Source organism: Ranitomeya imitator, chromosome 10, assembly GCF_032444005.1.
Source record: "Ranitomeya imitator isolate aRanImi1 chromosome 10, aRanImi1.pri, whole genome shotgun sequence".
Classification (NCBI taxonomy): domain Eukaryota; kingdom Metazoa; phylum Chordata; class Amphibia; order Anura; family Dendrobatidae; genus Ranitomeya; species Ranitomeya imitator.
In genome coordinates, this window is record NC_091291.1 from 130,250,004 (window position 1) to 130,265,875 (window position 15,872).

Below are 15,872 nucleotides of genomic sequence, written 5' to 3' on the forward strand. Positions count from 1 at the left end.
AGAAACTGTACGGACAATGTTTGTGACCGCACAGCAGTGAAAATTAATGTGTGAGGAAAAGAGAATACTGTCATACACATTTTTCAGCGCAATTGGAGGCTTTGGAGTATTTTTGATTTTCTGTGGATCTAACTTTCTGGGACAATTCTGCCAAACTGGCAAAATCAAATATCAAAAGATTTCGCCATCTCTTGAGGGATATCACTAGAAAGTTGAAATTCTGCAAACTCCTCCAATCACTAGGCTTAAAGGGGTGCAAAACTAAAGTATTTAAAATTTATCTTGGTCAACCATTGGTTACAATAGACTACAAAAGCCGATTGGTGCCGTCAAGAGAATAAATGATGTGCCAATTTCCTAGCCGAGCTGCCACTTCATTCTAGAAATTGGTAACAACCATCGATCGGCCATTGATGCTACATACTAGTAATATTCCATCCATGGCTATCCCTAGTCAACCTTTATTGAATGTTGTGAAGAACCCACACTCGCAGCCCCGCCTGACATCACTATTACTTTGGCGGGATGGTGCAGTACAGTCTCCCAACTTTTACCAATGTGAATTCCACACCCCCTGGAGATGCATAAGGTCAGCTTGGCACAGTTTTACATAGAAACCCCCTGTCCCCACAGGCACAGAGAGGCTCGGGAACTGAGAAAGTGTGGCCCACTTAGTCGCCGATATAGTATAATGCTCGCTCACAACCCTGATAGGCTGAGAGGCCCCTTTCACTAGCAGCAGTGAAACAGAGCACTGCCATCCCAATAGGACTGCTACCAGTTCCTTGTTAGTTATAAGCACGGTCCGTTAACATTATTATATCGGCCAGAAACCAGCCCTGGTAGCATGGAAGTTAAACTTTCAACACTGACGTGTGGATTCCTTGACCAAGATAAAAGGACAGCCCAAGGTTAAATTATAAATTTAATCACCTTAAGGGCACACTAGACAAAACACTATATACACGATGGTTATACATATACATTGGTCATGTATGCAAATACAAGAGGTAGTACAAAAAGTATAAGCAGATGATCAGTTTGATTTTGGCCATGTGAGCTGGACTGCAGGGGGAGTGTGGGCTGCCAGCTGTTTCCAGTTCCTTCCAACACGTTACTCAACACAACGCCTTCAGACGTGAACAGCAAGCAAAACCAAGCAAGAGGCAGCACATTGCCTTACACCAGCATTTAAACCCTTGGTTGGTCACTCCCTTTTCGGCTCCCAGGATGGTCCTAATTCCCCTTTCCTGGGTTTCTGTAGCTGAAACTCCAGTACCTATGGAGGATCATAAATTCCCAATGGAAGGTCAAAGGGTGGCGGTTTTGGCGCCATCAGATCCGGCTGGCTCCCTTTTATGATTGAAGCCCAAACACTGCTTAGCTACATGGCTCCTACTAGCTGTTATGTGTATCTCCACACCCTGGGGTGCAAGAACAGAGTGAGACCCCAGTAGAAGTTCATCCCATTCCAAATACCTCGAAAATTTAACCAGTGTACAGCTAGGACGTATGATAGCTCCATAATCTCTTCATGAAATTCTGACTGGGGAATTAGAATGAAGCAGTTACACAGTGTGGACCTCAGGGAGTCATCCTTTCATGATATCCTTGGTACAAGCTATGTTACTGGGGGTGTTTTTATCCTTTTTTGAAGCTGATGGGGCTGGACTACTTGCTGAACTGGGTGTCCTGTTTCAGCAGTACATTTTGAAGGAGGATTGTAATCTCGGATATGATACACTTGATGGGCATGACATTAAATCCCCTCCTCCATATTCTTCACAAATGCTTTAAAAATAATGTTGCGATCGTATTTCATCAACAAGTCATTGGCAAAGATTTTTTTCTGTAATTTTTTAATAAAAAAATAATACAAATGCAAAGTAATAAAATGTTCAGATGTAAACATGGCAACAATTAAACATTTTTAACAACATATATAAATAAATATATATACAGTATATACACACATATTACTAGTGTACAAACTGAGAGAGTAAAGTGAAATGTCAGCGTGACCAACAGGTGTAATCATCAATGAAGACACATAGTACCAGAACATTGGGGACCAACCACACCCCATAATAAATATCAGCTTTGCTGTAGATAAGGATCAGTTTGTGTCACCTGATATAAAAGACAATAAAGACTTAATAGTTGTGTGGTTGAAGATTAGTAGATATGTTATTACTTAGATTTGCCTGTGTTAAAATGTTTTCAGCAAAACTGCAAGAAGTTATGATAATTTAAAACACAAGGTGACTGATCATGTTCAGTCATTAAAACAAACCAGTGACTTTGAAAATGAAAGCCACCATGTTGTAGAGCAAAATTAGCTGAACAGATTGATGTATAGTTTTGTGGGAAAAGATTCTTTAGAACTATTAATTAATGATAAAATCCACTGATCATTGTAGGCTTAGGAGTCCAGTGGGCAGACATTGTGTAGGACCGCCTACTGGATTCCTAAGCCTAGAGTGATTACATAAAATATTGCTAATTTTACTGAATCTTATCCCACAAAACTATATATCATTCCATTCAGTTTACTTAGCTCTCAATGATGGTGCTGGTAGATTGGACTTAATTTTCAACATGATGGGTTCTGCTTAATATATAAAAGTGCAAATACAGTCCAATGTAATTCTTTCATGTTAACTATTTTATCTACTGACTTGTGGCACATACTAATAACAGCACGTCAGTCTTTAAAAAGCTGAAATACAGTCCCTTAAAGTAAATACAACACTGGCGACATATTATTATTCATCTTAATAGGAAAGGTTAATATTTTTCACCAAAAATACATTAGTGCCATTACATACAAAGCTACATCAACTTTGTAAAGATAGTTTCCTGGTCAGTTTTTCAATTACTAGTTATAGGCAATTTGGGGATTTTTGGGCCATCGTTTTACAAGTCACACCCCTTTGTGGTAATTTCCCATCCCTTAAATGAAGTGCTACTTTCTTGAAGGTTTCAGGGAGTTTCCTCAAGGTTAGCCAATACTAACAGGAGTCTAGGAAGTCTTTCTTTTTTCTGGGAGCCTCCTGGACATTTTGGGTGAGTTGGCAGGTAATGTAAAAAGTCCATGCTATTAGGTTATTATGAGGGTAGATCTTCATAGTTTGGGTACCCTGAACAGAAAAACCTGAGGAGATATAGAACTCCCTACTCTAACAACTTGGAGGCCCCAGCAAGATATAATATTCCCCTTTGACTTTCATCTCAGACTGAACTATTGATCTCCTCCTTCCTGAACAGAAAACCAAATCCCAGGTAAGTGAGTAGATTTATTACTCACACAGTTTTCTCTCCAGTAAAGGAGGCTTCCAGAGTCAGTCTCTGGGGATTTCTAGCTGAAAAACCAGAGGAGAAATAGAAATCCCTCCTCTAACAGCATCTGTAATCTTTCCTGGTACCTCTACTATTTCCTGGCTCTTCTAGTTTTTCTAGGTATCTTTACTCTTTCAAGTCACCTCTACTCTTTCCTGGCCCCTTTAGTCTTTCCTGGCACATCTTCTCTTTCCTGGCTCCTCTATTCTTTGATGACACCTTTAGTCTTTCCTGGCACATCTTCTCTTTCCTGGCTTCTCTATTCTTTGATGACACCTTTAGTCTTTCCTGGCACTTCTTCTCTTTCCTGGCTCCTCTATTCTTTCCTGACACCTTTAGTATTTCCTTAGTTCCCTAGAGTTGAGCGTCTTCACTAACGTCTACAGATGCTTTCTACTTCAGTTGCCTGGTCAACATGCTCATTACATACAGCACCAATATACCTCCCTTTACAAACTCAGGAACTAGTGTCTAGAAGTTCAACATCTCCAAGAGATGGTGCGCTGACACCTAACTCCCAAAGTACCCTACTGAAAGGACTGAAAGCTACCGTAAGGGGTATCGGAGTTTTCAATGTTTCTGGAACTGGAACCCATGTCTCTTGGAATATGTCAGAGTCTGTTATCGCCTTGCATAGATCATCTGGCCTTTGAGAAAGGTAGTCTTTAATTTGGGGTTGCCATGTGTTCTCCAGTTCCTGATCTTCAAAGGAATCTGGTTTATTCTCTGGTTCTAGTTGTTTCAGGTATCCGAGGCTTACAGTAACCTCCATTTTTTCAACACAACTCTGAGGATTTCCTCTATAGGGAGTATCGATATAGCTGCTCGTACGCTTGAGGGTTGGGGAACCTGTTGATAGGCTGATACCACTGTCTTCTTCATGGAGACTTTTATTAGGCATTTCTTCTTGTACGGAAACCTCTATAGCATCAGAATTTGTCCATGGCTCATGCACTTTTTCTGGAGAGTTCTGCAAGAACGTTGGAGAAGGTTTTAACATGTGTATAAACTGCTGACTTCCAAAGCCGCTGTCTGCACTGCTGCGCATGGGAGAGTCTCTTGGCTTTGCCATCAGATGATCTTTCAAGCTAGTCTCCCAGCATAGCATGGTTTCAATAACTGGAGAGGGAGGTTTATCCATCCAGGACCAACTTCTTTGAATGAGAGACTTCTGTTGACAGAATACATGACATTATTTTAGGGATGAATGTGCAGGTACTATGAGCTATACCTAATATAAGGGTGCAGATGCGCATATCGGATTTTTACATGACCATATTGCTGTTGTATTTTCATATCTGTATTGAAATTAAGATTCATGCCCAACCGTGGGTCTTGTGACCTGCACCATCTGAATCGTATATGCCTATAGTTTTCACTGGCAGTGCAGAGCATTGCATCCATAACTTGGACGACAAAATTTCGGTTTTAATAAAGTAACGTCAACCTTCTCTAAAAGTTAATCAATGTAAAGGATACACATCAATGTGGCTCAACTATAAAAACTGGGGAGCTTGAGCTAGTGTACTAATTATTGGCAGCCATCTGGTCGTACCATAGGATAAAAGTTGGTCAAAATGGCTCAAATTGACTATTATGGCTGGCCATCAATTGGAAACTACTGTGTACTCCATGACAGACTATTGACTTCCAGATAAGTGAACTGTCAGATTCGATTTTTGAGGGGACAGTTAAGTCATTACATGGTCTGATTTTTCATATGAATGATTCAACTTAAGACTTTATGCTACTCACACAAATAAGATATTTATCTGCATGCCAATGATCTCCAGTTCAAAATTTCATGTCAAAGGCCATCTTAAGTATTGGAAACATCTATCAAGAACCATTAAAAATTGTACAAAATGTCCCAGACATAATCCGTTTTAGTAATTAATGACCTATGTCTGCGACAATGATAGTATGTATGTACCAAAGGGTAGTATGTTTACTTATTTGCATATATTTTAAGCTAAAATGTATATTTGTAATAGAGTCTCATTAATCATGTTGGATTGTTAGGCTTCTACAGCCTCTATGGATCACAGGACCTAGCAGACTAAAGAATAAGTTACCAATGAATCCATCAGTGATTGGCAGTAGGATCTCTAACCATTATATGATGGGTAGAGGAGTCACTGTATCCATGTAAGACCTACGGGGTCAATGGACTTGGCATTTTAGACTCTTTTCACCAATATTCTGCATAATGGGTTATCCCGCGCACATTTTTGGTCTATGTATTGGAACAAAACTGTATATATGCATAGCAGTATCATCCATCAACTCACCAGAGTCTTAGGGGTCTTCACAACTCCACGGACGTACAAACAGATAAAGAAATTGACACTGATCAATAGGACCAAAAAGCTCAGAATACAGGCAGCCAGTACCAGCAGAGTAGTGCTTGCCAACCCTATGAAGACACGGGAAGAGTAGGACGTCAATAAGTGGTAGTCAGGAAATCATAGACATATGAAATCTTGCATCATCTATAGGATTCTAAAAGACTACTTCTTCTGTATGAAGCTTCATACATGTATCTACCAAAATTTGCCAACTTTTTTTAGACTATGCCAAAAATATAAAGTAAAAATAATAAGTATTTGTCATTATAAGTTCATTTTTACAATATATTATAATTCCTGAATAATAACATAACTCAAATTTTTTGTCCATAGTGTTTGCAGAGTTTTACTATTTTCCATTGTCTCTCCATGTCCCTTCTCTGCCCCTTACATTCCTCACACTTCACCCCTCAAATATGTCACTGAACTCCAAGCCACCTCCTGCACCATGCAGAAAAACCTTTTGGAAACTCTTTGTAAGATGTAATTTGGCAAATTTTTGGCCACAACCATGCCCCCTTATTGAGAGAACGCACCCCTTCTTACACATTTCCTGCCCTCTTAATCCACAAGCACTTGTTTCTGCAAGTTTCCAGGAATATTTTTGCAGAATGGAAAGAATTTTTGGACTGTAGAGCCAAGGAGGTCTCTTTTTATTCCTGGAGCCTCCTGGACTTTCCGGGAGGAGTGTTGGCAAGCATGGAATAACTACATAACCCAATCTCTGCCTTACCTTGTTCCGGAAGATAAATGCAAATCTCCGAAGATGCTTCTCCAAGGTTCTGACGAGATGCAATTGCGGGTTCAACACTCAAGCAATACTCATTCGACCTGGGAAGGTCGGGGATACTGAAACTTTCTTCAGTCTTCAGGTGCTGAAACTAATAAGAGCAAAAGTAAAATGCCAGAAACACACTAGAACATAATGGAATAGAACAGTGCAGCTACTAGAAATTTTGATCCAATTGTCAATATTTTTTGCAAGCGGCTTCAAGAACTTTTCAGGGTGTGAAAATATTTGTGAAGATCGTGGGAGGCTTACATCATAGCAGATTTCCTGGTAGTGAATGCTTAGCCTGAGAACAATACATTGTGGTAGAGCTTGGTTACATTGGTCTTGTTCCTGCCTGCATCATCTTGATACCAACTTCTTGGCTAAAGACCAAACCAACGTGCAGTTTTCTACAGTGCGGACAATGGCAGCTACTACTTGGAAGGTATCCATTAGCAAGGAGAAGATCACTGGAGAGTAAATGATCTCAACTTCCAAACAAACATCAGTCCATGATACTTATGGGAAGGTGACATATATTCTGCTTCGGGGTCCTGAAAGAGCTTAGACCAGAGGAAACATCTTCTTACTGCAATCGAAGCCCCGTAGATTTGCTGAATCAAATCTGCTGAACGTTTTGAGTGTAATTACCTGAAACCAATTCCAAGAGATTTTCTTATCTGTAGTGGTGGCACATTCTCTCTACTACTTAAGTAAACCCCCAAAAAAGTGAATGGAGCAAAACATAGTCACTACTAGACACCGTTCCAAAACGCAAAAGGACCCTATTCCTGTCCTTAGGGAGGGTCACAGTGGTCAGACCCCAATGCATTTTATAAATGATTTTAATGGGATAACCCATTTAAGGGTCCCACATCACAATGACAGCATGGAAACACAGAAACTCATATAGTATAATCATCTCCCAACAGAGTACCACTAAATTATGTGTTTTTTTTCAAAGCAGGTCATTTCGAGATATATCGTTCCCAAAAAATAACTAAAATGCATGAAATTGGGGCCTTATCAGAGACATGGAGGCATCTGTAAAGGAAGGTGGTGATGGGGTCACTGTGCTGAGGCTTGTTTTCATGGTCATATCATCAAGCTGTACGGATTTTCCAGGAACCATTGGGAACGAGCTGATATACTAGATAGGTGGCATGACTATAGGCCGAGGGCAGGAACTGGTTCCAATAGTGAACCTTTCCTATGGCCGTAGTAGAGGAAAAGGGGGCTCTCAAAAGTATCTACAGCATACGTCAGCGTACCGATTTTGCATGAACCATTGGGAACAAGCTGATATACTAGATAGGTGACATGACTATAGGCCGAGGGCAGGAACTGGTTCCAATACTGAACCTTTCCTATGGCAGTAGTAGAGGAAAAGGGGGCTCTCAAAAGTATCTACAGCATACGTCAACGTACCGATTTTCCAGGAACCATTGGAAGCATTGAACTTCCATGTGTTTTAGCACTTACCGTGTGATTATCTCTGGTTCTGCGGATTTGTACTTTATAGATGCGGCAGTATGGGAACACATCCTTGTAGTCACGAGTAATGTTGTTCTTTGTGACCCTGGCTAAAGTGAGCTCAACATGTATTGAGGAGCCATTCACAGCAAGAGCTACTGATGGCGGGGGAAGGTTCACTGTGTGAAAATCAGAGGATAATTGGTTATTAAACACTCGTAATATACAATCAATCCACTGAAATGGATCTTTGATGGTAAAGAATATGAGGTTTTGCAACTAAATCAGGTTTCATTAATGTGCATCAATTTTTTTTTTGCTGTACTTCAACCACCTAGCTTTTCCTTTCTTGGGATGAATAAGCGCTATGTGTTTGTACATGAGGAATAACACTATTACTGGTCATAATATGACTTGTATCCTGCATTTTTCTCCACTGCAGGCTTTATCTATAATTTTCAGTTATTTCTGAGCTAGTGGGTGGAGAGTAGCTGCTATGGTATTTCCCCGTGGTACCTGAGGAAGGCTGGAGACAGGAGAAACGCTTTGTGTTTTTCATAAATTTTATTTTCATTTCAAACATTTTTTGAGGGTGATTCACTTTTTATTCAGGGTGAAGCGCTTATCACCTGGATCTTCACTCCTGTACCCAGCACACAGACATAAGGGATTCCAGCTTTCCTGTCTCTTTGCATCACATGTACAGAAGCAGCAGCAGTATAGCAGACATTATAAAGGTGTATTGAGCAGTGTAGCTGTGACTCCAGCACTACAGTAAGATAAGCTCTCGCTAGAAAGTTGCATCACAATCTGTCTGTATCTCTATCTGGCAGTTCTCAAACTCAGCTTCAACTCCTATTTCTCCATATATTTTAATAGGCCTCTGTACTGTTTGAATTTTAGGTCATGATGAGTTCAGAGGCAGGGGGAGGGGAGGAGGAGGAGAAAAAGTGACTCATAAGTGGAGAAAGAAGCAGATTTCTCTGATAACATATAATATAACGTTTCTTATATTTACTTGAACTATTGATTTATGGAAAGTTTGTTGCAAGTCTGCAAGAAAATGCACATTGAATGCTGCTAACAGTTAACCAACCCCCTTTGTCTCCAAAGTTTTTTCTTACGAAGGTCACTAAGTATCCAAGATTTATACAATATGAAAACACCACAGTGCGAATCAGTTACCATCTTCAAATTTGTATCGGGTCGATTGAGTCCACTTTGATGTCTGATTTCCAAGAACACTCCTGACCCTTCCAAAATATCCTAAGCTCTTGGGCAGGGTCTCCGCTGTGAGATTGCAGTATCGGTGGCTAATAAAGTGGCAATGAGACACAGAGGTCCAGTTGGAGCCGTAACTGAAAAAAAAGAGAAATGAAACAAAATCGAGCACAATAAACAAAAGTTAAACAATTAAACAAAATACACTACACTACACTACACTAATTGGCTGCTCGTTAGACATTCTCAAAGTCCTTGGGTAACTTCTGTTGATTTCAGTAAAGATGAAATATGCACGTGCAAAACACCTCCTATGCAAAATATCCAAAAGGGCCCCAAATATCATAGGGCTTTACTAATATTGGTCTCCTCATATGGGTCAAAGAAACCTTCTGGACCCCTTAATCTCCAGGATCCCGGATATGACTGCAACTTCTGCAACCACTACAGCTATGCCCAGAAGTGTTACGTGGCGGTGGCAGGGAATACTTATGGAGTATAAACTGACTAGTTAAAGTCTGGTTTATGGTATTGACTTTACAAAGGCAAACAGGATCATGGGGTGCATTAAAAGAGGTCTCGATACACATAATGAGAACATTATACTGCCTCTGTACAAATCCCTAGTTAGACCGCACATGGAGTACTGTGTATAGTTTTGGGCGCCGATGCTCAAAAAGGATATAATGGAACTAAAGCGAGTACAAAGGAGGGCAACAAAATTATTAAAGGGGATGGGGGAACTACAATGCCCAGAGAGATTAGCAAAATTGGGATTATTTAGTCTAGAAAAAAGACAACTGAGGGGCGATCTAATAACTGTGTATAAGTATATAAGGGGACAATACTAATATCTCTCTGAGGATCTGTTTATACCAAGGAAGGTGACGGTCACAAGGGGGCATTCTTTGCGTCTGGAGGAGAGAAGGTTTTTCCACCAACACAGAAGAGGATTCTTTACTGTTAGGGCAGTGAGAATCTGGAATTTCTGCACCATTTCTGCATCTCTTGGCAGGAAAAATGCAGCTGCAAAAACACGTGTTTTTGATGTGGATGTGTTCTTGCCCTGCGTTTTTTTGACCGACCTGAATGAGGTCAATGGTGAAAAACGCACAAAGAATTGACACGCTGCAGATTATTTTCTGCACCAAATCTGCAAGTCAAAAATGCTCAAAGTGTTCATGACACGTCAGGTTTCTCAATCACTTTGCTGGCATCAGGATTGCTTCAGGTTTTGCTAACAAATCTGCATGGCAAAAACGCACCAAATCTGCAACGTGTGCATAAGCCCCATAAGGGAATTCAGTACAGGAATGAAGTTGTGCTAATACATGAGAGCTAGTGAAGACTTCAACATCCTAAACACACTGCCCTCACATCTAGCACATATTAATAGGATTCAGTCCGAAAATTAATGAAAAGAACATTGTGGCATGAAAATTATTGCAATGTTTTTATAACAAAAAGTAATCACAAACATGTATAAAAATATTTTTTTTTTCCATATCAAAGATACACATGGAGATGGAATTATTTCCTTGAAGAATACTGTCTGTTTTGCATTTTTGAGTCATGGTTTACCTGAGGTTAAGGATTAGTCCATACTATCTTTTTCTTACCTCCTATACTGAATTTCATACAAGATCCCATCATTGGTTTTATGATGATCCCAGATTAAAACGTGGTGAAAAAAATCCTTTTGGAAGCTGACATTTGTAGGGGATGCGAGATCTTCTCCTATGAAGAAAACAAAGTGTCAGTATTCACTGCATTGACATCAGAATATGCATCATACATAGTCAGAACCTGTTTTACTACTGAAACTAGTAGTATTGGAATCGTTCAAGTGCCACAATACAAATGATACCTGATTTATAGTAATCTGATAAGAAATCAAGCTGTGAAGCTGTAAGTAAACCAGCCTGGAAGTGCACGGGGGGGGCAAAGTGCACTCCGGGCTAATTTGCATATGAGGGTTGTTAGCTTGATTTCTCAGCGCCGCCACATCAGATTCCAACAAGACAGATATCATGGTTGGACTATGACGATACAGTCGCACCGCTAGTTTTAGTGGTGGAATCTTCCTGACAGATTTCTTTGAACTTTTCTTTTGTCATTTCCACGTCCCTTTTCTATACAGGAACACGACACGACGTTACCGGACGTCCCTGTACTCGTTTATTTGTAATGAAGTCAATCAAACAAGAGCGGAAGCTGCAGCAGAAACTGTCAATGTCTACAAAGGAAATGATGCGATGTGATGCGTCACTTGTGGTTTTCTGACACTGGAAATGTAATGTTTTTAAATATATTATTGGAGTCATGGAAAAAAGGATTTGGTTATTTTGTATTTGCCAATTGTTAAATATTGAGGCAAAATGAGGCGATCTGCTGTACCCGTCAGTGGCTGCTACACACTGAATGGAGCTGCGCTTTGAAAATAACAGCTGATCCTGGACCCTCACCCATCTGATCACTCATCCTACTACTGGGGTCTGCTGTGACCTGAAAACTCCTTGGCTTAGTTGTCCTCTGTTGCCTGTTCTCTTGGCAGAATTAGGGAAGTATACATTGTGGCTATGCGTCATCGATGGGGTTTTCCATTCTTGTACTATCCATCAGTATGTAATCATGGTACTCAGATGAGTGATAGATACTGCGGTTATGGAGTTCAGTATCATACCATTATTATTATTCCCTGCCGTTGGATTCAAAAAATTATCTTCTGGTACATTGTGACCCAAATGTCTATTACTAGACATTATATTCACCACATTGTATCCAATCTACAGGAAGTTCTACCTATCTATTTATCTATCTATAGATTACCTATCTATCATCTGTCCATCTGTTATCTATCTATCTATTATCTATTATCTATCTATCTATATACACTGCTCAAAAAAATAAAGGGAACACTAAAATGCCACATCTTAGATATCTCTGAATGAAATATTCCAGTTGCAAATTTTTATTCATTGCATAGTGGAAAGTGTTCAGAACAATAAAACATAACAATTATCAATTTAAATCAAAATGAATACCCCATGTAGGTCTGGATTTGGAATGATACTCAAAATCAAAGTGGAAAATCAAATAACAGGCTGATCCAACTTCAGTGGAAATGCCTCATGACAAGGAAAAGATGCTCAGTAGTGTGTGTGGCCTCCGCGTGCCTGTATGACCTCCCTACTGTGCAACGCCTGGGCATGCTCCTGATGAGGCGGCGGATGGTCTCCTGAGGGATCTCCTCCTAGACCTGGACTAAAGCATCTGCCAACTCCTGGACAGTCTGTGGTGCAACGTGATGTTGGTGGATGGAGCGTGACATGATGTCCCAGATGTGCTCCATCGGATTCAGATCTGGGGAACGGCGGGCCAGTCCATAGCTTCAATGCCTTCATCTTGCAGGAACTGCTGACACACTCCAGCCACATGAGGTCTGGCATTATCCTGCATTAGGAGGAACCCAGGGTCAACCGAACCAGCATATGGTCTCACTAGGGGTCTGAGGATCTCATCTCGGTACCTAATGACAGTCAGGCTACCTCTGGCGAGCACATGGAGGGCTGTGCGGCCCTCCAAAGAAATGCCACCCCACACCATTACTGACCCACTGCCAAACTGGTCATGCTGAAGGATGTTGCAGGTAGCAGATCACTCTCCACGGCGTCTCCAGACTCTGTCACGTCTGTCACATGCTCAGTGTGAACCTGCTTTCATCTGTGAAGAGCAAAGGGCGCCAGTGGCGAATTTGCCAATCCTGGTGTTCTGTGGCAAATGCCAAGCGTTCTGCATAGTGTTGGGCTGTGAGCTCAACCCCCATCTGTGGACGTTGGGCACTCAGACCATACTCATGGATTCAGTTTGTAACCATTTGTGCAGACACATGCACATTTGTGGCCTGCTGGAGGTCATTTTGCAGGGCTCTGGCAGTGCTCCTCCTGTTCCTCCTTGCACAAAGGCTGAGGTAGCCGTCCTTTTGCTGGGTTGTTGTCCTCCTATGGCCCCCTCCACGTCTCCTGGTGTACTGGCCTGTCTCCTGGTAGCACCTCCAGCCTCTGGACACTACGCTGACAGACACAGCAAACCTTCTTGCCACAGCTCGCATTGATGTGCCATCCTGGATGAGCTGCACTACCTGAGCCACTTGTGTGGGTTAAAGAGTCCGTCTCATGCTACCACGAGTGTGAAAGCACAACCAGCATTTAAAAGTGACCAAAACATCAGCCAGAAAGCATTGGTACTGAGATGTGGTCTGTGGTCTCCCCCTGCAGAACCACTCCTTTATTGAAGGTGTCTTGATAATTGCCAATAATTTCCATCTGTTGTCTATTCCATTTGCACAACAGCATGTAAAATTGATTGTCAATCAGTGTTGCTTTCTAAGTGGACAGTTTGATTTCACAGAAGTTTGATTTACTTCGAGTTAGATTCTGTTGTTTAAGTGTTCCCTTTATTTTTTGAGCCGTGTATTATCTATCTATCTATCTATCTATCTATCTATCTATCTATCTATCTATCTATCTATCTATCTATCTTTCTATCTATTATCTATCTATTTACTATCTATTATCTATCTATCTATTGATCATCTATCTATATATTATCTATCTATCTATCTATCTATTTATCATCCATCTATCTAATATTATCGATCATCTGTCTATTCTATCTATCTAATATTTATCTATCTTCATAGTTCTTAATTCCTCTACAATAATAACAGTAAATATGATTAATTAAGAGTTCAGAAGTAATTACCTTTGGAGGGTGACAGCAGACACACAGCAGCATTGAGAAATGTCATACATCCGAGCACGGAGAGCCCCAGCTTTGCCATAGGGACTCTCTCTCATCGCTTAGTCATAGGTTGTTACTAAGTCAGTCTCAACTTATGCCTCCTGATACTTCCTCATTGTCTTCCACGCCTTAGAGGAGGCGTCCCGATGTCCCACGCAAGGAAATACCAGGGGATATTTTACAGAGACTCATGAGAAACAAAGATGAGGTTTCTAAGTGAAAGCCATATCTGTGTACAAGGACTTCCTCCAGTGTGCGGGGCGTACAGTGTGAAGACGTCTTGTGTCTGCTCCACTGTATGAAATACAAGGAGCACACAGCAGCCTTTATCTAATGATATTTATAATATAATAACCGCAGATGTGTCCTTCTGTCCGAAACCTGGACGCCTGCGCAGTGCGGCGCCTTAATCAGCACATACCGTAGGGAAAAACAGTATTTAGTCAGCCACCAATTGTGCAAGTTCTCCCACTTAAAAAGATGAGAGAGGCCTGTAATTGACATCATAGGTAGATCACAACTATGAGAGTCAAAATGAGAAAACAAATCCAGACCATCACCTTTTCTGATTTGGCAACATTTATTTTGCAAATTATGGTGGAAAATAAGTATTTTGTCACCTAAAAACATGCAAGATTTCTGGCTCTCACAGACCTGTAGCTTCTTCTTTAAGAGGCTCCTCTGTCCTCCACTCATTACCTGTAGTAATGGCTCCTGTATGGACTTGTTATCAGTCAGTATAAATGTCACCTGTCCACAAACTCAAACAGTCACACTCCAAACTCCACTATGGTGAAGACCAAAGAGCTGTCGAAGGACACCAGAAACAAAACTGTAGCCCTGCACCAGGCTGGGAAGACTGAATCTGCAATAGGCAAGCAGCTTGGTGTGATGAAATCAACTGTGGGAGCAATAATAAGAAAATGGAAGACATACAAGGCCACTGATAATCTCCCTCGATCTGGGGCTCCACGCAAGATCTCACCCCGTGGGGTCAAAATTATCAAAAGAATGGTGAGCAAAAATCCCAGAACCACACAGGGGGACCTATTGAATGACCTGCATAAAGCAGCATGTGACCACCATAACAAAGGCTACCATCAGTAACACACTACTGTTATGAACAGGTAATTCAGAACCACAATGGACCTTGAAGTTCAGAGCACACAAAGTGACCTGACAATTACCAAAAACATTGGACGAGCTCTGAGACGTGGAAACTCTGCTGACCGCAATCCCTAATCCTAACACACCACACTAGAGGTAGCCGTGGATTGCGCCTAACGCTCCCTATGCAACTTGGCACAGCCTGAGAAACTAACTAGCCCTGAAGATAGAAAAATAAGCCTACCTTGCCTCAGAGAAATTCCCCAAAGGAAAAGGCAGCCCCCCACATATAATGACTGTGAGTATAGATGAAAATACAAACACAGAGATGAAATAGATTTAGCAAAGTGAGGCCCGACTTACTGAATAGACCGAGGATAGGAAAGATAGCTTTGCGGTCAACACAAAAACCTACAAACAACCACGCAGAGGGGCAAAAAGACCCTCCGCACCGACTAACGGTACGGAGGTGCTCCCTCTGCGTCTCAGAGCTTCCAGCAAGCAAGAAAAACCAATATAGCAAGCTGAACAGAAAATATAGCAAACAAAAGTAACACAAGCAAAACTTAGCTTATGCAGGATAGAAAGGCCACAGGAACGATCCAGGAGGAAGCAAGACCAATACTAGAACATTGACTGGAGGCCAGGATCAAAGCACTAGGTGGAGTTAAATAGAGCAGCACCTAACGACTTAACCTCATCACCTGAGGAAGGAAACTCAGAAGCCGCAGTACCACTCTCATCCACCAAAGGAAGCTCATAGACAGAACTAGCCGAAGTACCACTCACGACCACAGGAGGGAGCTTGG

At 41.2% G+C, this 15,872-nt stretch overlaps 1 protein-coding gene across 1 annotated transcript; it reads right to left on the reverse strand.

Annotated features, from left to right (window-relative positions):
* Positions 1 to 1,861: 1,861 nt before the first annotated feature.
* IL10RA (interleukin 10 receptor subunit alpha) lies at positions 1,862 to 14,053 on the reverse strand. Its single transcript, XM_069741292.1, has 7 exons — positions 13,918 to 14,053; positions 10,773 to 10,890; positions 9,118 to 9,290; positions 7,942 to 8,111; positions 6,421 to 6,568; positions 5,631 to 5,755; positions 1,862 to 4,510 (listed from the first exon to the last, which is right to left on the reverse strand). The coding sequence occupies exons 1-7, from the start codon at positions 13,994 to 13,996 to the stop codon at positions 3,797 to 3,799; spliced, it is 1,527 nt and encodes a 508-aa protein (XP_069597393.1). The 5' UTR covers positions 13,997 to 14,053; the 3' UTR covers positions 1,862 to 3,796.
* Between the last annotated feature and the right edge of the window lie 1,819 nt (positions 14,054 to 15,872).